Below are 24541 nucleotides of genomic sequence, written 5' to 3'. Positions count from 1 at the left end.
ATAAGATAGGCTGTAGAGAAGCCTAGAAGAGGTCAGCCCAGGTAGGATAACATACACAACTCTACCTATTCTTTCAGCACATATGACCATGCCACAGCCATCAACATAGCCCAATGCTTGGATAAGATCATCTTGCAGCTTAAGAAAAGCTGGTTGAATCTGAACTTGAGAAAGACAGAGGTGATGTTGGTGGGCAGAGAAATACATTTTGCATCTTGGCTGCAAACTCTTCAATCTCCTTTGGTTGAAGGCATACACCCACAGTTGGTCAATTCAGTCCATAATTTGGGAGCACTCATGGATTCTTCACCAATGCTAAGATCTCACATAGCAGCACCTGCAAGTAATGCTTTCTATCATCTCCAGTTTGCTAGTAGACTGCATCCCATCCTGGCCTCAGTTATATATACCTTTGTCACCTCCCATCTTGACTACAGCAATGCAATATATCTGGACATGAAGCCATCAGCCCTTAGGAAACTCCAGCTACCACTAAACACTGCTGTGCATTTCCTCAGCAACAAAGGCTATCACATGTACATCAAAACTGTCTTCCACTCTGCGATGGAATGCTAAACTGTATTATAACATGTGTAACATACCTTACCTGAGCTGGTTAACAGTCATACCTGTAAGTGCATTAAAGTATCTTAAAGACAACACATCTCTTGTATTTCTCTCCACGATGGAAGCTCTGTAGCCAGCCCAAATCTGGTACAGAAGCCTGACCTGCTAGTAGCAGCCCTGCAATCTACCATGCACAAGGAGTGCATGACGTGGTGTCAGAAGTAAAGGTAGCCTAACTAGTGCCAGAGGAGAACAGAAACAGAAGGGAACAGTAACAAAGGTTGCAAAGCAAAGAAAAGAAAAAAGCAATAAAGGTCGTAGGATCGATCTCATCAACATGCCCCTCTTCAATGCTCCAGAGACCTTCACTTTGACAGACCTTCAGAATGGACAGACTGGAAGCAGCATTTTGCATTTCTACTGAAACTCCATTAGGAAACTGGAGAAATACAGGTATTGTATTTAATTTTCATGCTATGGGGAAGCAGGTAGGGCATATCTTTAAATCCTTTGCCTTTACCGACAACAATTGCAAAGATGACTGTGGAAGAGTTCTGGCTATTTTTGATACATATTTCATACGTCAGAGAAATGTGGTTTATGAAAGGGCATGTTTTCAAAAAGAATTCAAGAACCAGGGGAATCTGTTGAAGCTTTTATAAGAACTGTGATTTGGGGACTATAAAATTTGAAAATATGACAGATACTGGTTTTTGGGTTTCAAAAGTATTTCAAAGCAGCTAAAATTAAAAACAGGTTTAACCTAACACTCAGCAACCCAGATAACAAAGCAGACTGAGCTACTGAAGCAGCAAAAGAAAAGGTCAAAGCAACTTGAAAAACCTTAAAAAACAGAAACTAGTTCAGAAGTAGTAAACAGACACAGCATGATTGCTAAAAGTAATTATAATAAAACCCCTGAGGCACTGAGAGACAAGTCTCAGGCTAGCTGCAAAACCGTTCAGACTAAATACACAAGAAGTGGGAAAATTCATAGTCCAAGAGATGAGTGTTGAGCCAAAGGTGCAAGAAGCAGTAAATGCACAAAATATGGACATTTTGCTATTTGCTGCACTAAGGCAGTCAGGGTACTTATTACTGCAGATAATCAAGAACCATTGTTTCTGGGATCTATTATATGGGATAAAGGAGAGCCTGTCAGAGAGTTAAACTGAATATTCATGGAAAATCTATTGACTTTAAAATTGATTCAGGAGCTGAGTGATATAAGAACTGACATATAATCACCTTCAATGCCTCACAGAGCTGAAGTCACTTGACAAAGTCCCAGTTATCTACGGGAGTATTCTGAACTGCATGGGCCAGTTCACCGCAGGCACTAATCACAAAGACAAAAGCTTTGCATTCAGAGTGTATGTGATCAAAGGATCAAAATCCACCAAAATTCTCAGCCACAGAGTAATAGCCATTATTAGCCTAGTGAGAATAGTGGAAGAAATCAAATGGAATATTTGGCGATACTGGACTTTTTAATAACCTTACAAATAATACAAATACAATACAAATAACCTTAACAGGCAATATAACTCTCAGGATTCCTATCCCTTTGCTTCATAAAGTGGATGCCTAGTAAAAGAGAAAGGAACAGATTATGCCAATTATTGGCATAATTGAGAAAATCTCTGAGCCAACAACATGGTTCTGGTTATAATGAAAAATGGAAAAATACAAACTTGTATGAATCTTAAAAAGGCTTAATGAAACAGCTGTGAGAGAAAAATATATCCTCCCAACACTGGATAAATTCCTTCCCAACACGAAAGGAGCGACAGTATACTCCACACTGGATGCCTCAAAAGCATTCTGGCACCAAAGAGTGCTAAACTGACTACATTTATCACATCCTTTGGAAGATTTTGCTTTCAAAGATTACCTTTTGGAATTATCAGTGCGCCTGAAATTTTCCAAAGAAAGATGGGAGAGCTGTTAATGAACACAAACAGAGTTTAGTTTTCATAGATGATATTTTGACATATGGGTCATTGATGGAAGAACACAACACAACCCTCAACAAAGTTCTGAGCTTAATCAGTCAGTGAACTTCCTCTGGGGTTGGTTTTGGGACTAATCTTATTTTAATATTTTTATTAATGACCGTGGCATAAAAAGTGGGAGTGTTCTACTAAAACTTGTGGATGACACAAATTTAGAAGTTATTGCTAATATGGAGAAGAACTAGAATATCATATAAGCAGATCTGGACAACTTTGAAAATTGGAGTAATAGAAATGGGATGAAATGTAATAGTGCAAGGTCATGCACTTGGGGACTAATGACAAGAATTTTTGCTATAAGCTGGGGACTTATCAGTGGAAATGACAGAGGAGGAGAAAAACCTGGGTGTATTGGTTGATCACAGGATGACTATGATCCACCAATGTGATGTGGCCGTGAAAAAGGCTAATGTAGTCCTAGGCTGCATGAGGCAAGGTATTTCCAATAGAGATAGAGAAGTGTTAGTACAATTATACAAGGTACCAATGAGACCTCATCTGGAATAGTATGTGTAATTCCCATGTTTAAGAAAGATTCATTCAAACTGGAACAGGAGCAGAGAAGGGCAATGAGGGTGATGGAATTAAATGGAAAACCTAACTTGTGAGAGGAGAGTCAAAGAGCTTGACTTGTTTAACCTTACCAAAAGAAGACAGAGGGGAGATATGATTGCTCTCTAGAAATACATCAGAGGGATAAATACCTGGAAAGCAGAGGAGTTATTAAAGTTAAGCACCAATGTGGACACAAGAACAAATGTATATATACTGGCCATCAACAAGTTTATGTTTGAAATTAAATGATGGTTTCTAACCACCAGAGGAGTAAAGTTCTGGAACAGCTTTACAAGGAGAGCAGTGGGGCAAACCTGGCTTCAAGACTGAGCTTGAGAAGATTATGGAAGAGATGGTATGATGCGACTGCCTACGATGGCATGTAGCTGATCTGCAACTGCTAGCAGCAGTTATTACAGAGAATTCTTTCCCAGGTGTCTGGCTGGTAGGTCTTGCTCACATGCTCAGGGTTTAACTGATCATCATATCTGGGGTTAGGAAGGAACTTTCCTCCAGGTCAGACTGGCAGAGATTCTGGGTTGTGGTTTGTTTGTTTTTTTTGCCTTCCTCTGCAGCATAGGGCATGGGTAATTTGCAGATTTAAACTAGTGTAAATGGCAAATTCTCTGTAACTTGAAGTCTTTAAATCATGTTTTGATGACTTCAGTAACTCAGCCAGAGGTTAGGGATCTATTACAGAAGCGGGTGGACCTATGGTCTGCAACATGCAAGAGGTCAGACTTGATGATCATGATGTTTTCTTCTGCCCTTAAAGTCTATGAGCTTTCTCAAGTTCTGGTCCAAGACTACAGAATGAACTCCCATGAGAACTAAGGCCCCTCACTAAACCTCACCACCTTCCATTCCAAGTACAAGTGCACTCCTTCAATCTTTCCTTCTCTAATATAAAAGTAATTGTATAAAAGCAGCATGTACATTTAAATAAACAATCCTACCAAATGTAAACACTGCACATGCAATTCTTCCCCAGAGAGAGAATGAGAGAGAGAACAAACCATACATGACAGATGTTAATAGTGTCACTTAACACACTACTGGAAAGCACTCAGATACTACAGTGATGGAGCAGTATAAGAACAGAGTAGAATAGAAAGTCAGCTAGGGAAAAGTGATACAAAAGCTGTAGACAACCATTGCATCCTTCGGGTTTCTGGGCTGGCACCCAGAGGACAGGAAAGGCCTTGATTCCCCTTCAGTGCCACCTGAAGCTCTGCACGGACAGAAAAAGGACTGACCGGGCCTTGAAAAGGGGACCATAGAGTCAGAGAGCCTGGAGAGGATTGGAAAAGAACTGTTCAAGGAGGTGCCTGAAACAACCACTGAGCCTGAGGAAAGAGCTGTAATCCAGCAAGAGGCAGGAAGATTGTTTAGTTGCCATAGAGGTCTGGCGGGGGAGCAAAACTTGAAATCAATCATTTACAAGTTACCACACTAGCAAGGGAAGGCTAAAACCCCAGTCGGGGAACTATTCTACAGGAGAACTGAAGCACAACAGTGTTTCATGATGGAGCGTGGTTGACTGTGTTACCCCACCTATATTCAGTTACCTCATGTACTGAGGATAAATTAAGTTTTCCTTTTCTCCAGAGACCTCATAGGAGAGGTTTAGATGAGATCTTCTTAATGCTGTTCTCTCTGTGGGTCTGATTCTTGGAACTGATTAAACTATGCTTGGTTCAGGACTCAACTCATTTAAAACTAAATCAAGATGTTGAGAGCAAAATTAATCAAGCAACCAAAGGACATGAAAGAAGAAATTCTTTAACTGTCTACGCACCAGTGTTAGGAGCCAGGGTAACAAACAAGAAGAAATGGAATTGCTCATTTATGAACATAAATTCAATCTAGTTGGTATTATGGAAACCTGGGGGGATGATCTGTATAACTGGAATGTTAAAATCAATGTTTACATCTATTCAGGAAAGACTGAGTAGGCAAAAGGGGAGGGGGATTGGCACTCCATGTTGAAAATGGTATTACTTGTTTCCAAGTCACTGATAACTCAGAAAATTATCTTAAATGCTTACGGATCAATGTCCTAACAAATAAAGTGGCCTTCTTCCAGGTGCCCCCTTGTGGGCTCAGGGTCTGCAAGTGGCCCCTTGCCTCAGTTTCCCTCTTGGGTCCCCAGTAACTCCATGTTAGGAGGTGCCAGTGGTTAAGTCCCTCTGCTACTTCTCCTGCCCTCAGAACTCTCCCAGGAAAAACCTTCCATCTCTGGCAGTTCTCCTTTCCTGCCTTTCTCCTCTCTGACTCAGTCTGCTCTGACTCCTTACATCTCTTTCTCACTAGGTCTCTTATAACCCCTAAGTGCTGCTCTGCCCTCTTAACTGGCCCAACTGGGAGCTCCTGGACTGGAACAGGAGAGCTGAGTCCAGTTTCATTGAATGGGACAGCTACCCTGTTGCATGGGGTATTAGTTGGTGTCTGCTACAAACCACCAAATGACACTAGGGAATAGAATGACTGGCTCTTTATGCACCTATCTATAATGTATGGGGGGGAAAGCTGTGTGATTATGGGGCACTTCAATATGAGTGACATATACTGAAGATCTCATGCTGCCAATACTAAAACATCCTTGGAATTTCTAAATATTATAGATAATTTCCTAACAAAAGGCATTGCATCCAACAATGGGGAATTCTTTATTAGAGCTTGTCTTGACAAATAAAGATGAACAGTTCACAGAACTAAGAATTAATGGTAGCTTACGTATGAGTGATCATGGCTTGATCACATTTATAATGTGCAAATAGTATAAAGTCCAGCCCAGTGGTATATATAATTGGTGCTACAAAAGGGCCAATTTCATAAAGCTGAAAACAATTAGGAGCCAAATCAGCTGGGAGCAAGAATTTCATCAGAAAAATGTAAATGATAATTGGAAATTGTTTAAGAACACTTTCCTAGATGCTCCAAAAGCCACAATCCTACAATCTAGAAAGAAGGCCATATTCGTTAAAAAAAAATTGTAGAGGGGAAGTGAAGGCAGCTAGAAAAAATAAAAATAATAATATATAACAAATGGAAGGAAAAGGAATTAGAGTGTAATAAATCAGAAGTTAGGAATTGTAGAAAATTGATGAGGGAAGCAAGAAGAAATCTAAGGCCAGCAGAGTTCAGGACAATAAGAAGTTGGTTTTAAGTATATTAGGAACAAAAAGAAACCTAACAATAGTATTGTTCCATTAATAGATGAAAGGATAGAATTATCAATAATAATGTAGAAAAATAGAAATGTTAAATAAATATTTCTGTTCTTTGTTTGGAAAAAGAACAAATATAATCATATCATATGATGACACTCTTTCCATTCCACTAGCATCTCAGGAAGATGTTAAATGGAAGCTATCCAAGATAAACATTTTAAAATCAGGACATCCTTGAGTTTTAAAAGAGCTATCTGAGGAGCTCACTGGACTACTAATGTTATTTTTTATTAAGTTCTGGAACACTGGGGAAGTTCCAGAAGAGCGGAAGAAAGCTAATGTATTGCCAATATTTAAAAAGGGTAAATGGAATGACCTGGTAGTTATAGATATGTGAGTCTGATATCGATCCTGGGCAAGATAATGGAGCAGCTGATATGGGATTCAGTTAATAAAGAATTAAAGGAAGGTAGTAAAATTAATGCCAGTCAACATGGGTTTATGGAAAATAGATCCTGTCAAACTAACTTGATATGTTTTTTTAATGAGATGACGAGTTTGGCTCAATCTATTTAGCTTAACAATGAAAGTTAGGGAGTAACTTGATTACAGTCGATAAGAGCCCACTTGGGGAACAAATATTTGAAAATGGGCTCTTCAGTCTAGTGGAGAACGGTATAACATGATCCAATGGCTGGAAACTGAGGCTAGATACATTCAGGTAAATAAGGCATAATTTTTAACAGAGTGGGTAATTAACCAGTAGAACAATTTACCAAGGGTTGTGGTGGATTCTCCATCACTGGCCATTTTAAAATCAAGACTGGATGTTTGTCTAAAAGATCCGCTCTAGGCATTTTTTCAGGGAAGTTCTATGGCCTGTATTATACAAGTGGTCAGACTAGATTATCACAATCACCCATTCCAGCCTTGGAATTTATGAACCATGAACTACAGGAGGTAGCTTTATGCCACCTTGACATCCCCTGATCTTGGCTGGGGATATATTTCAGCTGGCTAGACTTGTTAGAGCCTCAGGGATGTCCTAAGTTGTATCCAACTGTCCTGGGACCTAAAGTGTCATTTTGGCAACCAGGGATAGCCGGAGCACAGCACTGCTCAAGTCATGTCCTGTCTGCTGTCCCTGAGTGCTTGGAAGTGTGTGGAATAGAGCTAGTATATTGGATTGATGTCATTTTGGGGATTGCCCCATTCTGGAGGAATACTCAGCTAGCTGGTTAGAGAACCAGAGGGTTAACTCAAGCTGCTAACCTTAGTTAAAAGCCAAGTTGCCATATTTTCACTGCTATTTTTAATCTTTTTTTCCCAATGCAGACATATCCTTAGATCTGATATACTAATAGCCGATTGAGTCTTTTCTCTTTCGAATCAGCCCCATAGGAAGTTACTTAAATAGTTACTTAAACAGAATGCAACCAAAATGAAAACTTAACAAATAAATATAGCACTATAAATTCAGTGTGCAGTGCAGTAAAATATAATGTGCACTTTATGGAAAGAATAGTACCATTTACCAATAAATCACTAATAATTGGAAGGGAAAAGACAGCTTTTAGTACTTTGCTACAATACCTTCACACAAACAATATATTCATTACATTTTATGACACTGGTCTACAATTTTTGAGAAGTCATCTGCTTCAGAGATAAAATACGATATTTATTGTGTATTTTGATGTGCTGAATTCAAATATGACAATTAAAACAATTGATTGGCTACTGTTTCTAAGATATTTAAGTTTTTACATTTTATGTCTATGTATATTGTGTAGATAGTAGAGTTTTAATCATAAATTGTAAACCTAGGTCTTTTCATGTGTTTATGGTTGCTTTACATGATAATATTTCACCCGTCCTGTTTATGTAACACTTTAAAAATCAGCAAAAGGGTTATATAAATAAAATTTATTATGAAACAAAAGGCAAAAAACTATTATGTACATCGTTTAGTCCTATTCAGTGTCTACTCAGCGCTTCTTGGCTTGTCTCTTGTATTCATTAAATGGAGCATCTCTTGTCACTGTCCAGCAATAATCTGCAAGCATTGATGGGCTCCATTTGCTCTGATAGCCTGCCAGGAGATTCCACTGCTGTAGTCTGGAGCCCAACAGCTCTGCCTTACTCTTGGGTAATTCCAAATCCCTGACAAAGTCATTCAGTTCACCTTGTGTTATGAGGTGTGGTTCAGAGGAGGAGGATGGGAGAAAATGTGGGTCCTATGACATTGATGGTTCAGGACCAGAAGTTTCATCCTCTTCCTCTTCCTCATCTGACTCAAGTGAGAATGATTCTGGTGCATCAGGAACCGGCAGTCCTTCTCCGTGGGGTACTGGGCATATAGCTGATGGAACGTTTGGATAATGCACAGTCCACTTTTTCTTCTTTGACACATCTTTCCCAACTGGAGGCACCATACAGAAGTAACAATTGCTGGTATGATCTGTTGGTTCTCTCCAAATCATTGGCACTGCAAAAGGCATAGATTTCCTTTTCCTGTTCAACCATTTGTTGCACAAGTGTTGCAGCATATGTGTGGGGCCCACCTCTTGTCCTGATCTCCAATTTTGCAGCCAAAAGAAAGGTGATAGGCTTTCTTAACCATCGTGGTTATACTACGCTTTTGTGATACAAAAGTCACTTCACCACAAACATAGCAGAAGTTATCTGCACTGTTCACACAAGTACGAGGCATCTCTGCTCACTTTGACTAAACAGAAATGTGTCCCTTTGCAAAAATCAAACACTGACAAATAAGAGAGCATGACACTGTATGATTTCTAGAGCTGATATAGGGCAATTTGTTCAGCAGAGTGATGTAAGCTTCATTATGATTGCATCATCCATTACTTCTAGGAATAATATGATGCAATTCATATCATGTATGACACAATACCAGCTTCAGATTGCATCATTCATTGTTTTGCCTAAAAAGCAAGTACTGTCCAAACCCAGTCATAGATTTCTTCATAGATCCAGTCAAAGATGTATTTTAGTCATTTCTGGTTTAAATTGAGATCCCTTCCCTTTATAACTCACTTATCCTCCGCCATTCCCAAATCAAGGGTCGTATATACTGACCCAATAGCATATCTTGAAAACTAGATTCAATCAACAATTATAAGCATCATTTTCGTTTTCAGTGACCCAGAATTAGTAAAGTTGGACTACATTTATTTCAGAAGCATTTTGGCTGTAGAGCAGTGTGATCAAGTGTCTTTGCAAGTATTGAGAAAGGCCCCACAATAGATTTGTGCTTATTTCTAAAATCAGGCACTTTGCCACAATAGACTGTGACAGTATTTCAAACAGGCACTTCAGAGAAAATCAAAGGACTCTAACTAGTGCAAATGGAGAGAGATGCAGTGCTGTCCGTTAGAGAGGGGGCTCATGCCACAAAATTCAGATAAGGATTTGATTCACATTTCTCAGTTCTCCCCCCAAAATTTGAGGTTTTTGGATAAGGGGATTCAGCTGGGCTTATTATAAACAGAGTCCCTAATTGTGAAATACAAAGCCACAGATTTTAAGTCACCAAAGTTCATGCATTCTTATTCATATTAATCTTTCTCTTAATTATTATTTTAATAATGTGCCCAGCACCATAAAGGCTAATGCTGCCCCAAAGAGCTTGCAGTCTGACAGAAGGGGCCTGAGGAAACCCTTAGTAAGCAGGTTAGTAACCTTACTCTGCGAGCAGACCGATTGGGCGAGAATCTCAGCTGATGTAAAACAGTGCTGCTCCACTGAAGTCAATGTTGCTAAGGGTGGAAGAATCTGGCTCCAAGATTGTAACAAAAGTAATAGCTAACGTTCCTCTGGCCATTTCTCTTTGGAAGGGGGAAAGAGATAGTGTGCCATAATCAAACATTAGAAAAAATCACACAGAGAGGATTTTTTCAAGCAGAATATGTATCATAGGGCTAGCTTTTAAATATAATTTACAATACAATAAAAGTTTAGTTGCTCAAGACATTTCCAGGATCAGTATTTTGGAAAAAGTCTGGATACTGTGGAGGCAGCAGAAGTAAACAGGGGAAACCAGATTAAAAATTTGAAACAAACTCTAACCCTTTGGCAAAGCAACATTCTTTACTAGAGGAAATGTGTGATTCTCCACAGAATAATTATTCACTGAAAATCATGCATGAGTAATGTCAAAAGCAGAAAACCATCCTCAAGTAGTAGTATAGCCTCTTTCAGCCCATGGGGAAATTATCAGAACCACTCAGGGAAAACCTATTCTTGTAGAATGAGCATACCAGGGAGGGCAGATATTGCAACAGTAAATCTTCCCATTGGCCTATGCTTGGAAAGAAAAGCACTAGAAAGCTACCTCCAATGTGCTGCAGCCAGCAAACAGCTACTTTGTGAGCCCAGAACCTTAGACTCCAGTCAGAAACAAGGATGTTCCCCATCACAAGACAATAAACTATCTCCACTAAATTTCTTCTGTTGCAATTAAATTGTTAATACCTTAGGGAAAGATCCTTGCCATACTTTACACCTGTAAAGTGTCATGCACACCCACAAGATGATTTTGATCTCACTTATAGAGCCAGGCAGGAAATATTATCCCCACCCCAGGAATATTTTCTAGAGTTCAAAATTTCTTCCCATCTTGAGTCAGGATGAAAACTCTAAATCTCAAAAATATTCACGAACTGTTCTACTCACTTACACCAGTGTGAATCAGAAATAAGTGGAGCTGGCCCACTGTGTAAAACCTGTAAAAGTGACATCACAATTAGGCCTCATATAAATCAATAAAGTCTTGGTTACAGATTTCTCAGAAAAGATTTTGATTTTAGTTACCTTTGGACTTTAATCCCCTTCTGTCTCACACACACACCCCCCATGTTTGCTTTCTTTGATGTTCTTGAATATTTGCTGTGTTGGCTTTAGAGAGAATGTTCAGATACTTTACAAACTACACTAGTGCATATGAAGTTAACGTTGCTATCTGTGAGCTTATTATAATCTTGATTTTTGTGAGGACTGTTCTTTCCTACTTTGGAGTCTGGCTCAGTTTTTTTATTTTATCTCATTCTTTTTGTGGGACTTGTGGCCGATTTCCCTGCCACACCTTGTGGCAGCAATTGTGACTAAGGGACGTTAGAAAATGGAGGGTATTTTATTGTCCTTCTGCAGGACATATGTGTATTCAGTTTTTTCCATTAAATTTAATGATACATTCTTATGGTTTTCTGAAAAAATCAGTAACACGGTTTATAAAAACAAAAACAAAAGCCTCACTACAACCCCAAAACAGATATCAATGCTATATACGATCAGATGCAAGTTAAATGGCGTTCAGAGACCACATATAGCAGATTCCTAAATGAGGGATAAAATCTTGGCCTCTCAGAAGTCAACAGGAGTTTTGCATTGACTACACTGGGGCCAGGATTCCCCCAAAGATATTTAATGGATTAAACAACCGATGTGTAAGAAATAGCAGTAGGTAACATCCTACTTTCCAACAACTCCACAGTTTTTTGTGCTAGTAACTGATACTAAATTATTATAGGATATTCTTAGAAAACAGCACAATAGGTGGATGCCTTGCACAGGGGCGGCTCCAGGCACCAGCAAGCCAAGCGAGTGCCTGGGGGGGCAAGTTGTGGGGGAGTGCTCTGCCAGTTGCCGTGAGGGCGGCAGGCAGGTTGCCTTCGGCAGCATGCCTGTGGAGGGTCCGCTGGTCTCCGAATCCACAAGACTGGGGACCTCCCTCAGGCAAGCCACCGAAGGCAGCCTGCCTGCCATGCTTGGGGCGGCAAAATACCTAGAGCCGCCCCTGGCCTTGCAATACTGTAAAATACTAACACATTTTTGGAGAGTATGAGCTTATTAAATCCATCATTTAAGATTATGAAAGAAGTCATTTAGGGAAAGGGATGCTGCTTACATTATTCTGCTCTCTGATTATCATCACCATCATCTGTCAGCAGCAGCTACACTTGAGAAGTGCGGTTCTCATGAGAAGGTGAGACGGATCTGGTCGGCCTGCAGGTTTTGCTATTTTTGGTGAATTCTGGGTTGTACGTCAAGCAGAAGCTTCCCCAAGGGTCACTAAAGTTTAAAAGGCCTGATTTTCACTTACACAAACCTCCCTCTACACTTGGGTCCTAAAATGGGTGTAATTTTTATACCCTTTGTTTAACTGGGAATCTGGTTCTGCTGAGAACAGACCAGCAGGCCTAGTGGTCCTAGTACCAGGTCTTGCTGCACTGCATGGAGGAACAAGGTGAACCTGAATAGGAAATCCACCTGGAGGGAGCAGCACTGCATTCCGTACGAGGAGGAGAAAAATAGGTTAATGAGCTGGTCACTACCCTCCAACAGACTGAGTAGGCAGGTAACAAGCTGTTAGCTAATGGCATTAACCAAACTGTTATAAAACTTCAGAAAGGTTTCATTTAAGGGGCGCGTAAATATTCAAGATGATATTTAAATTTAACTGAACCTGTTCACTTGTTCTGAGCGATGGGTTCAGGAAGGGCTAAATTCTACCTTCAGACAGACATGGATGTCATCCATAATGTTCACTCGGGGTCTGATTTTGACCTTGCTTACACCAGTTTTACATCACTGTAACTGCACTGACTTCAGTGGTGTTATTACTTATTTACATCCGCGTAAGTGAGAGGAGGATCAGGCCCCGTGCGCAACACTCCACTGGGAGAATCTGCCTTAGTTAATTTTTGCACTTCAAACTGGAAAGCACAAGATATAATTCACAAAGAAACCACCTCCTATTGCCATGTGACTGGTAGTGATTCTCCATCATCCGCTTCCTGTGCTTTATCCTACAGCAACCTAAGTAACATACTATGGACTAGGTGATTTTAGGCACAACCCTGATGTAATTGTGTAACTGCACCACCCCGAAGAGAGGCCCTGTGGAAGCACTGTGTCCCTGAGACACCCCTTAGGAGTTACAATTTCCTTGCCTTCCTTCCTCATTGCTCCTGGGCAGTAAATTAGCACACACATCACTGAGGGCTTGGCAGGAAGCTCTGCCCATTCCCAATTCCTCCCCAACCACCAACTCCAAGGAGAGACTAAGAAGGGGTATCGGTGCTTACTTCTGTGTCCCTGGACCTAAGGTGCACCTAGCTCATATAGGAGTACTGGGTGTGGGATGGGGAGAGAGATTCTTACTACCCTCAAACCCTGTGTAGGACAAGCCGTAATTTAGCCCTACCTTATTAATATGACATCAAGAATGGATCCAAGAAAAGGAAATGATTTTCTGCCTCGCACGTAAACTCTGCTTATTTAAAATTCGAATTCTAGCCACAGGAAGCTAGTTCCTAGAGCCACAGGAAGCAAGTTCCAAGATTCTTCTGCTTGATGCGCTTTTCCCTGCATAGGCTGACTTGACTCTCCCCAAAAATATACGATGCCACCATTCTGCCAGGAAATTTTCAGGCAGCATTCATGAACGATTCAGCAAAACAAAAACCTCCTTTTTATTAATATTATCCACTTTTGAGTAAACCTGTTTTAAATATGTCTTGTAAGTAAATTCTCCAATGTTTATATAAAACAGAACTGTACCTTGAATGTATCTGCACTGTTGGGATTAAACAGCTGGTGCTTCCCAGATCCCAGAATAATAGGACCAGAAGACTTGTTTTCTCCATAAGCGTAAAGGGACACTGTTGCTGTTGTGCCAGCTGTTTGGAAGCCCCCAGTGACTACAGTAATCTTCCAGTCTCCTTCTGCAGAGTAAAAATAAAATGGAAACTCTTTTATCACAGTAACTGCTATGTGGCTGGGGAGCTGCCTACTGCAAATCATGCATGACAAAGTCTCAGGGGACTGTAACTATTGTGCACCTGAGAAGCAATGGTGTTCGGAGAAATGCTGGCTGAATTGCAAAATAATGTCGGAAATTCAGGTTCTGCTTGGATAAGGATCCAACAGCTCAGATGCTTATCTTGGTCTCTCCTCAAGTCTGCAAAGTTAGGCTGGAAATCTCATGAGAACTGGCTGCTCTCTTGAGATTTCTGGCAATTTCCCACCTGAAGCATCTGTGATGGATGTGGGGGGATCCTTTCCTGTAGGATTTGGATCACAATCCTCTTGGCTGCTGCCCATAAATTCCATAGGAACAAAAAGTATCAGAACATTTCAAAACCTTTACAAATATTTGAATTAAGTCAAAATTATCATCTTGTCTCCTTATCCCTGCCCAAATATTAGTGTGTCATGCAACCAAGCACTCTAGCTGCCAGAGGGGAAGTGTGGGTTTGAGATCATCTGTGAGTGGATCTCTATGTTAAAGGAAAGGTCCACAAAAGTTTGTGAGCCACTCATATAAGGCATCCCTGATACACTGCATACATATTATATAAATATCTGCAGTCGGCTTAATACTAATCTCATTAAGAAGATCAATTCACAAAGAGAAATTGTGCTCCTACATCTGAGAAGCAGGAATCATGAACTCTCTGCATTTCTTTTACTGTGCTTTTTGCCGTGTGTGTGCAACAGGTTCCACCTAGTGACTTTAATTCATTTTGGAGAAAGCAAAACAGTTTGGAGAAAGCAAAATAAAATCCTAGCCCACAGACTTGTTGTAGACAAACAACATGGTATACACTGCAGTTTCATTAATAAAAAGCCTTGGGTTGTTAATTGCCACATGAGTCAAGACTCAGGAATTAGACCAAAATGTTTTATTTTGGGCAATGGCTCTACTGCAACCTGGGGGAGGAGCTGGGATAGGGAGTGTGATCTCCTATTTTCCGTGCTAATAAGAGCTAGGTTCCCACTAAAAATGATATAGCAAGTTTGGGGGGGGGCAGGGGGGAGAATAAGGACCTCATGGGAGATTTTCAAACACACGAGGGAAGCTAAAGACCCATTTCCCATTGAAAGGCAATGGGAGTTGGGCAGCTAACTAACTCCCCTTCGTGACTTTGAAAAATTTCCCCCTCATGTCAATTGCTACAGACCCACTTTCCTAGCAAAGGAACCACATTTACAGGTGGCAGGAGATACATTCATCTCCATTGGAGGAAGGATTATCCCCAAAATACTGGAGGTAGAAGAATTAAAGAGGTGAAAAGGGGGATTCTGAAGGACTCTCTATTCCTCGGTGTATAAGACTATTTTTAAAAATGAAAATCTGCCTATTCTATTTCTCAACAATGTAATTTTACTTTTCAGAAAGCCTGGGTTACTTTGGGGTCATTTGGCTGGCAAAGAAAGGAGTCTCGTTACTTAAGAGATAACATGACAAATAAAGAACATTACTGACAAGATATAAAATGTAGCATGTTGTACCTCAGTTCAAATTCTGAATTCCAAAATTTTCTGGAAAGACACTGCGGTGCAAAATTTTAAATGTGCTAAAAAAATATATTTTTGCCTGGATTTCTATGTTGCCTCAATTATAGTGTCCCAAAAGTCTATCCTCCTACATTCTAAAGACTCTCATCATGTTAGTATGATGTCAGTACAGAACTTCCTCCTAAAATCTACTTAGGTAGTGTGAGATTGTTGTGCTTAGGTTTGGGGAGGGTGGGAGAAGAGGGGCAGTTATGATCCTCAATTTGTGTCCTTAAGGTAGGCAATGCAGTCTCGGAGTAGCATTATTAGTGCTCTCAAGTCTGGACATTCTGCCCAGCTTTGGGAAATGCAGAGGAGACATCCCTAAAAGAACCTTTTACAAGTAGAAACGGGCCTACGCGATGAAGTTCAGCTGTGCCTCCTGAGCTGAAACTCTCAAAAGATGGGGATATCTGGATTCAGGTTTAAATTTGTACTGTTATGCAGTATGAGGCCATCACTGAAGTCCAAATCCTAATCTCAGCCAGGTGTGAATTTTCCCAAAGGCATGTTGGGGGTCTTGGTTTGCACCCATCTTCCTTACACTGATCTCCTAAAGGTTTTGAAATGTGATTTGTTGTTTGGTATAAGAAGAGATGCAGAAGTAAAAGGAGCATGTGGCAGTGGAGAAGACAGTAATAAAGACAGACAAGGAGAATGACACAGTGAAGTGTATGTATGGATAAGGATCTCAAGACTTTCTAATCCCCAAGTGGAAGCAAGTGCCCTAACCACTGGGATGGGCTATAAAATCAGTCAGTTTCTATCTCAATATTCCCTGTTGGAGTTGTTACATTGTGTATAAATAATTGACCATCCAATAGAATAGAGTCCCCAGTCTAACTTGGGATGTTGGAGTCCAGGTTTAAGTCCCTGCTCTGAATCAAGAATTTAAACCTAGGCCTTCCAAGTGCCAGGTAAGTACTCTAACCACTGGGCTAGTGGCATTCTAGGATTGGCTCATTTCTCATATAGCCTAGAACTGAGGATATTTTCATCAAAGCCAATAAGTATTCACAAAACATTTCAGTTTCAACAGAAAGAAAAAGTACTCAGATTTTTATCAACCAGCTCTACCAGCCAGCAAGACAGTGCTTATTCTGGTTCTGGATCAGGGTCAAAATGCTAAACTCAGAGTGCTCTTTGCAGGCCCTAGCCTGTGATGTCCACTGAAAATAAGTGAACTGAATGCATCATAAGCTTAGAACCCCACTCCCCATCATTTTTATAGACTTAAGTGGCCATTTCTATATGCAGTGATTTTATTGCATGGTCAGACAAACTTGGCTGAATTGATACAATGTAGTGTCCAGTTCTGTGAATGCAAGAAGAACTAGACAGAGTTCCTTCTAAAACTAACTAAAGACTAGGAACTGGATTGGTGGAACTATGGCAGTATTAATGAGCAAGCCCCAGCACAGAGCCTGATAAATGCAAAGAAAATGTTCTTTCTGAGAAAGGCAATAAAGGATGAAGGAAAAAGTAGTTCTTATTCAAAATAAAATTTATACAAGTAAAATGTGGATTTGAATATAATTTGCGGAATAGATACAAATTTTATAATTAACGATTTGCCTCAGGGACACCACTTGAAAAGAGGTACTTGGGTCTCAGTGGATATCTTGATTGCTACAGAGAATTATGAGCACATTTTAAAACTTTTTCCTGACATCTTCTAAATTGTTGCGCAAGCTACAGCATAAAGTATTCCTTACTGGGTGGGGGGGGAAGTTGTATGTTATTCAGATATATGTAACGTAATTTTATCAGGACAGAAAAGTCAATCTGGGCAAGCAAGAAATTGCAGGTAGAATTGGAAAGTGGAGAACTAATGGAAAGAGCTAATTATACATGGCCTTGGGTGACAGATGCCACAGAGCCATGATGGAAAGATTAACTAAAAAAAGTAAAATTCAGATGGATTATCATTAATTACTAGGAAAATTATAAATGCCCAGATAACCAGTGAAAGACTCCAAAATTATTGGCATGAAAAATGACAGAATAAGGAAAAGAATTTTCAAATAGCACCACTGAAGTGATTTATCATTTAAATCAAAATGAAGAGTTCAGGGCTTACTGCAATAGTCTAATTGTGTATTGTAATTAAAAATGTAAAAGTAAACAAATAGGCAAAAGATGTGCAAGGCAGGTAGTTCTGAAACAGAGACACTCTTGATTAGAATACAGAAGGCAGCAGCAGGATTTACCATTTGCTTCATCTTGCATTTTCAGCTGACGATTTATTTGCAGTTCTGCCAAAAATAAAATATGAAGTGCAGTTAATAATAGACCTGGCTGGTTACATTAAGAAAAGGTGGAAGGAAAGATAGAGTGATATTAACCTTTGGGCCCCTGCATAAGCAAATCATCCCTCTCTCACCTCCTAATTATAATATAATATAATATAATATAATATAATATAATATAATATAATATAATAAACACACACATATATAAAAACTTGCCTAGGAAATGGAAATATGAAAGCTGCAAAAGGGTTAAGGTTAAATTTTAAGTATAAATTCAGCACAAAGATTCTGAGAAAACCATACAAATTATTGATTTCATCTCCATAATGTAACAATAACCCTTACCTTCAGGGTAGAGCTCGATTTCTGAGTGAATTATTCCCTGGGACATAAATGGAAGCCACCTGAGCATAAGCAAGCAAATAAGAAAGAAGATTGGAATCAATTTATTCTTCACTGCATGTAACTGAATGACTGGAGGATTATTTTGAATGTTAAACCTGTGTAGTAGCAGGGGAATTGTCTCTTGAGCAGGTGCAGTGTAATTTGATACATAGTACAAATTCAGACCTCGAACCTACAAAGGGACTGTGCAGGTTTAAGAGCCCTTGCTGACATAAACTGTACCTTTGCAGGATTGGGGCCTAAAGACAACATTCAAGATAGCAGAGAACTGGTGTGGAAAAAATAAGATCCCAGCCTCAACCATAACAGGTGAATCAAAATCAAAGGTGTCTTATTTTCAAGAGGGTTTGGATAAGCACTGTCTATCCCATACTCTAACAAAGTGTGACAGACTCAGACCAGTGGGGTACAGGAGTCTGGTCCTACTGGTATCCAGGGGGGTGGGCAGGCTTCTAAAGGACCTCCCCCCAGCCTAAGGGGAAGACCCACAGGTCTGGGACACCAAATAATTACGTGGGACAACTAATGAAAAAACAGGATCGGGAGTGAGGTCATAGGGCTAAACTAAGGGAACCTGATGGGGACACTGAGCAGAGAACCCTGGACAACGCCCACTGCTCCTCGAAGGCGTCAAGGGAGCCAGTGGATGCCGCCCAGAGGAACTCTGCCCGAATGCGTGAACAGATGGAGGAACGGAAATAGGCCCAACAGTCGCAGGAAATCCTGTCGGCCAACCTCCTCTCCCTGGTGTTGTAGATGGCTAGTTTGGCCAGGGCTAAGAGGAGGTTGATAAGGAGATCCCGTGACTTCGTGGGGCCACGGATGGGGAGTGTGTAGATAAAAAGGTGAGGGGAAAAGTGCAACCAAAAAAGCAATGAGATATTCAAGAGGAGCCAGAACAGGGGCTGCAACCTGGCGCACTCCAAATAAATGTGCGCCAAGGTCTTCTTCTCGCCACAGAAAGGGCAGGTGTTAGGGACGGGGTGAACCGCGCCAAGTACAAGCCCGTGCTCACGGCCCCGTGAAGGAGCCGCCAACTGACATCCGTGGCGGGCCTCAGGACCAGGGCAGAGTACAAGCTGGCCCATCGGGGCTTCTCACCCTGGAGAGGTGGCAGGAGGTCCCGCCATTTGGTATCGGGGTGGGATGCGAGGGTGAGGTAGTGAAGGGTGTGGAGCATGAGCGTGTACAGATGTTTCCGTGGCATGGCCTGGAACAGAACCGGTTGCAGATCGTGCAGCTGGTTGGCAGTGAAAGGGTGAGGGGGCAGATTGGGTCCACGGGCAGGGGCCCGATAAAAATGTCCAGAGGGCCTGGGGTGGAGGGTGGGCAGGGCGTGCCCTCTCGCAGGACCCGGTCGAGGTATGCCCGAGCAGCAGGCAGTAAAGCGGCCTTCACCTCCTGAAGTATGCGCTGGGGAGTATGAGGTCTGGAGAGCCCCATGCGCTGAGCGAGCATCAGGGGATCCAGCCACTCTCCCCGACCGTAGTCCAGGAGGTCTCTGACCCTGGTGACTCCCGCCAAGACCAGCCTCTGGCGCACCGCGGGGGACTCCGCCACCTGCACACGAAGCTGAGGATTGTGTAGCAGGGGCTCCGCGAGGAGGTCGGCCCCCACGGACCTGGTTCTTGAAAAGAGCTTCCAGGTCCTGAGGAGGTCTTGGTAGAAGACCGGCAGCCCAGAGATGTCTCGCAGAAGACCTCTCAGATGGAGGTAAAAGAGCTGCCGGTCGTATCGGAGCCCTCGGAAGTGGCAGAGGAAGGCGTGCGCCAATACGCTCCACGCCAGACTACCTGCACCATACAGGAGCTTCTGCAGGGCCTGGAGGCGGAAGACATGGACCTGAGTGCGTAGGCACTTCAGGCTCTGCCCCCCCTCCTCCAGGGGCAGGTGGAGGACCCCTGCTGAGACCCAGTGCATCCCTGGCCAAAAGAACTCCAGAATCGCCGTTCGGAGGTTGGCCAGGAAATCTGGGGCTGGGACCAGGGTGTTGAGCCGGTACCAGAGCATGGACAGGACCAGTTGATTAAGCACTAGTGCCCTCCCCCGAAGGGAGAGGCACTGGAGTAGTCCTGTCCATCTCTGGAGCCACTCCGTCACCCTGCCCTGCAAATCTTGCCAGTTCTCCAGCGGAGACAGATGCGTGGCAGAAAGGTAAACGCCGAGATAGAGCAGCGGACCCGCGCTCCACCGGATGGCCTGAAGCGTGGGTGGGAGGGAGCTTGCCTGCCACCTGTCCCCGACCACCAGGCCAGAGCTCTTGACCCAGTTGACCTGGGCGGAGGAGGCCGCCGAGTACACAGCCTAGCAAGCCTCCACCCGCGCCAAGTCGCCCGGGTCCTGGACCACGAGGAGCACATCGTCAGCGTACGCCGACAGGACCAGCCGCAGCCCCAGCTCCCGAAGCACCAACCCCGTCAACCTCTTGCGGAGGAGACAGAGGAAGGGCTCGATCGCCAAAGCATACAGCTGGCCCGAGAGGAGGCACCCCTGTCACACTCCCCGCCCAAAGCTGACCGGCTCGGTCAGGGTCCAGTTGAGCCTGACCAGACACTCCGCAGAAGCGTACAGCACCTGGAGAAAACCCACAAACAGGGGTCCAAAGCCGAACGCTCGCAGAGTGCCCAGGAGATACCCATGGTCCACCCTGTCGAACGCCTTCTCCTGATCCAGGGACAAGAGGGCTAACGACAGACCATCCCTACACCCCAATTCCAGAAGGTCCCGGACCAGATACAAGTTATCAAAGATGGTGCGGCCCGGGACGGTGGAGGTCTGGTCTGGATGGACCATGTCCGCCAGCACAGACCCTAGCCGCATCGAGATGGCCTTCGCAACAATTTTGTAGTCCATGCTGAGGAGCGAGACGGGACGCTAATTCTGTAAGTCGCGGAGGTCCCCCTCTTCGGCAATAAGGCCAGCACGTCTCACCTGCACGAGAGAGGGAGGACCCCGCTTTGCAAAGACTCGGCCCAGACGGTGAACAGGTCTGGGCCAAGGATCTCCCAGAACACGCGGTAGAACTCCACGGTCAGCCCGTCCAAGCCTGGAGATTTATTGGTGGGCATGTGACGGAGGGCTTCCGAGAACTCGGCCAGAGTGAGAGGCAGGTCTAGCCGGTCCCGGTCGCCCGTGCTGACCGTTGGGAGCCCGTCCCAGAGCACTCTGCAAGCGTTAGGATCGGTCGGATACGGGGAGAAAAGAGTGGCGTAGAAGGCCCTGGCCCTCTCGCACATCTCCGCCGGATCCGTGAGGGGGGTGCCGTCCTCCGCCAGGAGGCAGGTGACATGCTTCTTGACCTCCCTCCTTTTCTCCAGGGCATAGAAGAAGCGGGAGCCGCGATCCATCTCCCGAAGGAGGTGGATGCAGGATCGAACAAAAGCACCCCGGGCCCGATGGTCTTCGAGGGCCCGGAGCTCCTCTCGCTTCTCCCAGCACGCTCCGCAGAGGGATGAATCCTCGGGGCTGGCGGCCAGACGCCTCTCCAGCTCCAAGACATCCCGCTCCAACTGCCCTATTGCTGCATCACTCCGTCGGCTGGCGCCCCGAGTGTAGTCACGGCAGAAGAGCCGGGCGTGCACCGTCCCCAGATCCCACCACCGCCGTGCCAAGGAAAAGGCGCGCCTCTGCCCTCGCCAGGCCAGCCAGAACTCCTGGAAGGACACCACGAAGCCCGCATCCTCCAGCAAACTATTATTAAAGTGCCAATAGGCCGGCCCCAGCCTCTCCGCGCAGAGAGAGGCCGTCACGGTGGCAAGGTGGTGATCCGAAAAGGGGGCCGGCTGAACGCTGGAGGAGTGGGCCCGTGAAAGGTGGAAACGTGACAGATAAATACGGTACAGCTGGGAGTGGCGCGACTGATGGGCCTCCACCTGGACGAAGGTGAACGTCAAGGCGTCATCCGGGTGGTGGTCGCGCCAGACGTCCACAAGGGAGTGGCATTCGACGATCTCCCGGAGGACGTCCGCAGTGGCCGGGCACTGCTCGGTCCCTGAGCTGTCCAATTCCTCGAGGGTGGTGTTAAAGTCCCCTCCCAGGACCAGGCACTCACGAGGATCCAGGGAGCCGAGGAAGGCGGACGCCTGCTGATAAAAACGCAGCCTCTCCGGGCCCGATGTCGGGGCGTAAACGTTGACAAAATTAACCACAAGCCCCTCCATGTGGACCCGGAGGTGCAGCAGGCGATCCGGCACAGCCTTGGCGACCCCCAGCACCTCGGGCTGTAGGTCGGGGGAGAACAGGGTCGCCACTCCAGCCGCGCAGACCGAGAAGTGGCTAAAGTAGGCCCCGTCCCCCAACTCCAGCCGCCAGCTAGCTTCAGCGGCCGGATCCGTATGGGTCTCCTGCAGGAAAACCACAGAGTACCCCCCCTCCCGGAGGAAGGAGAGCACTTGGCTCCTGTGGAGACCCATCCTACAGCCCTGGGTGTTTAAAGTGGCAAGGATGATCGGCGCCATGAGGAGGGCTGGGGGGGATCCTCGCCGGCAGACATGCCCATGGCCTCCGGCAGGCCGCGCAGCAATCCGTGACCTACCCCGTAGGTGAGTAAAGAGTCACGGAAGACACGGACCCGCCGGTAGGCCGTGGCGGCCTGCTTCCTGGTCCTCTTACCCTCCCCCGTGAGGGCCCTCACGGCCCGGAGGACCTGATGGAAATCCCCCCACCGCTGGAGCGCAAGCTGGACTTTGTTACAGGAGCCACGGACGTCCTCAAGGAACTCCCACAGCTCCTCCCTCAGAGCATGGGGGGGCGGGGTCACTGATCGACGACTGTCCCCCAGTGAGGCCCCCGACACAGCCCCGTGGCCCACCGAGGCGGGCAGGCAGGGGGCAGACCCCCAACGTGGCAGCAGATGGGCAGACGCCACGCAACCCGCCCCGCTCCCAGATTCAAGAAAGAGTGGCGGAAGGAGAACAACAGCCTCTGGGGGGTCAGGACAAGAAAAAACTGGTGAAGCCGCTCCTTGGGGGGTATTCCCAGGGGCGGCACTGGCATCACAGGAGGTAGGGGGGACAAAGACAGGGCCAACAGGAGTAGGGCGGGGATCAGGAAGAGAATTCGGGAAGGAGGTAGAGGCAGGATCCGGAGCCTCCATAGTTGAGATGCCGGACAATGGCTCCTTCTGGCCAGTCTCAGGGATCTGGAAAGTGGGAAGGGGACCCCTAACGATGTCGGGCTCAGCCACTGTGGCACGTGCGGCAGCCTCGGCATCCAGAGATAGATGTTGGTCAATGCGGTCCCTGCCGAGGAAGGAGGGCAGGTCCTCCACACCCATGAGGGACACCCCCTGGGAACCGGGTCTCGGCAGCGGGGCACTGGCCATCACCCCAAGGGGCTCGGCGGCCGTCAACAGAGTGCCACCCGCAGCTGGGTCGATGGAAGATTCCAGGGGACCCTCAGAGGTGGGAGCAGAAGCAGTGGTTAGGGGAAGGGAACTCGGGGACAGGGGGGCCATGGTGAGGTCGCCCAGGTCGAGGCCCACCGGCAGAGGGTCGTCCTCCACCTGCGTGACCGGGGTCAAACCCAGGGCCTCGATCTCCCCGTAGATGGGAGGGAGATCACCGTCCACCACCCCAGGGCCCTCCCCGCCAGCACCCGAGGTGATACCCACCGCAGCGCTCGCAGAGGCATCGAGTGGGAAGGGGGTGACAGAGGCTCCCTTGGGGGCTTCCACGGGAAGGGACCCCGGAGGAGGGGCGGTGTCACCTTCCGGTGCTGCCACGACGTCCCCAGCCAGCACCACAAAACGGGAGCCATCGGGGGCAAAGTGGAAGACTCATCATCGGTGCCCCCCTTCCTGCTCTTCCGGGGGGCCTCCGAATCCGAAGGCAGTAAGAAAACTCGAGCCTTCCGCTTGCCCCGCTTCCCCTGCACTAAGGACCAGCCCTCCATGGCATCATCCGGGGGCTGGCTAACAGGGGTCGGGTCGAGGGGGCAAGGGCAATGGCTCAGGGACTCAGAGAGGCAGTAGTGGGACAGCAGAAACTGGGGAGGATTCCCCCTGGGACGAGCCCTCTCCCACGTCCGGCGGTATCTCCGCCACACACTCCTCCACAGAGGTGGACCGAGAAGGAGGAGGAGGGGCAGCTTCAGGTGCCGGGCAGCCAGGGGCACCGGCGATGACAGGGCCGGCGCCTTGCTGGGGCTCGGGGGTCCCGGACGCTCCTCCGTGCTGGGCCAAGGGCAGTCCCTCTGGACGTGCCCCATTGCCTGG

At 45.3% G+C, this 24541-nt stretch overlaps 1 protein-coding gene across 7 annotated transcripts in view; it reads right to left on the bottom strand.

Moving 5' to 3' along the window:
- The window catches only part of LOC115646790 (lipoxygenase homology domain-containing protein 1), a 313208-nt gene that overhangs the window by 158420 nt on the left and 130247 nt on the right, over positions 1 to 24541 (bottom strand). For all 7 annotated transcript variants that reach the window (XM_030553098.1, XM_030553099.1, XM_030553095.1 and 4 more), the window contains exons 23-25: positions 18268 to 18326; positions 17881 to 17925; positions 13892 to 14055 (exon numbers count right to left, since the gene is read on the bottom strand). In XM_030553098.1, the coding sequence (XP_030408958.1) occupies positions 13892 to 14055; positions 17881 to 17925; positions 18268 to 18326 (268 nt within the window). The remainder of the gene's footprint in view (positions 1 to 13891; positions 14056 to 17880; positions 17926 to 18267; positions 18327 to 24541) is intronic.

The sequence above is a fragment of the Gopherus evgoodei genome, chromosome 2 (genome assembly GCF_007399415.2).
Source record: "Gopherus evgoodei ecotype Sinaloan lineage chromosome 2, rGopEvg1_v1.p, whole genome shotgun sequence".
NCBI classification, from domain to species: domain Eukaryota; kingdom Metazoa; phylum Chordata; order Testudines; family Testudinidae; genus Gopherus; species Gopherus evgoodei.
Note: the sequence above shows the minus strand (reverse complement) of the source record. Positions and strands in the feature narration are given on the sequence as shown.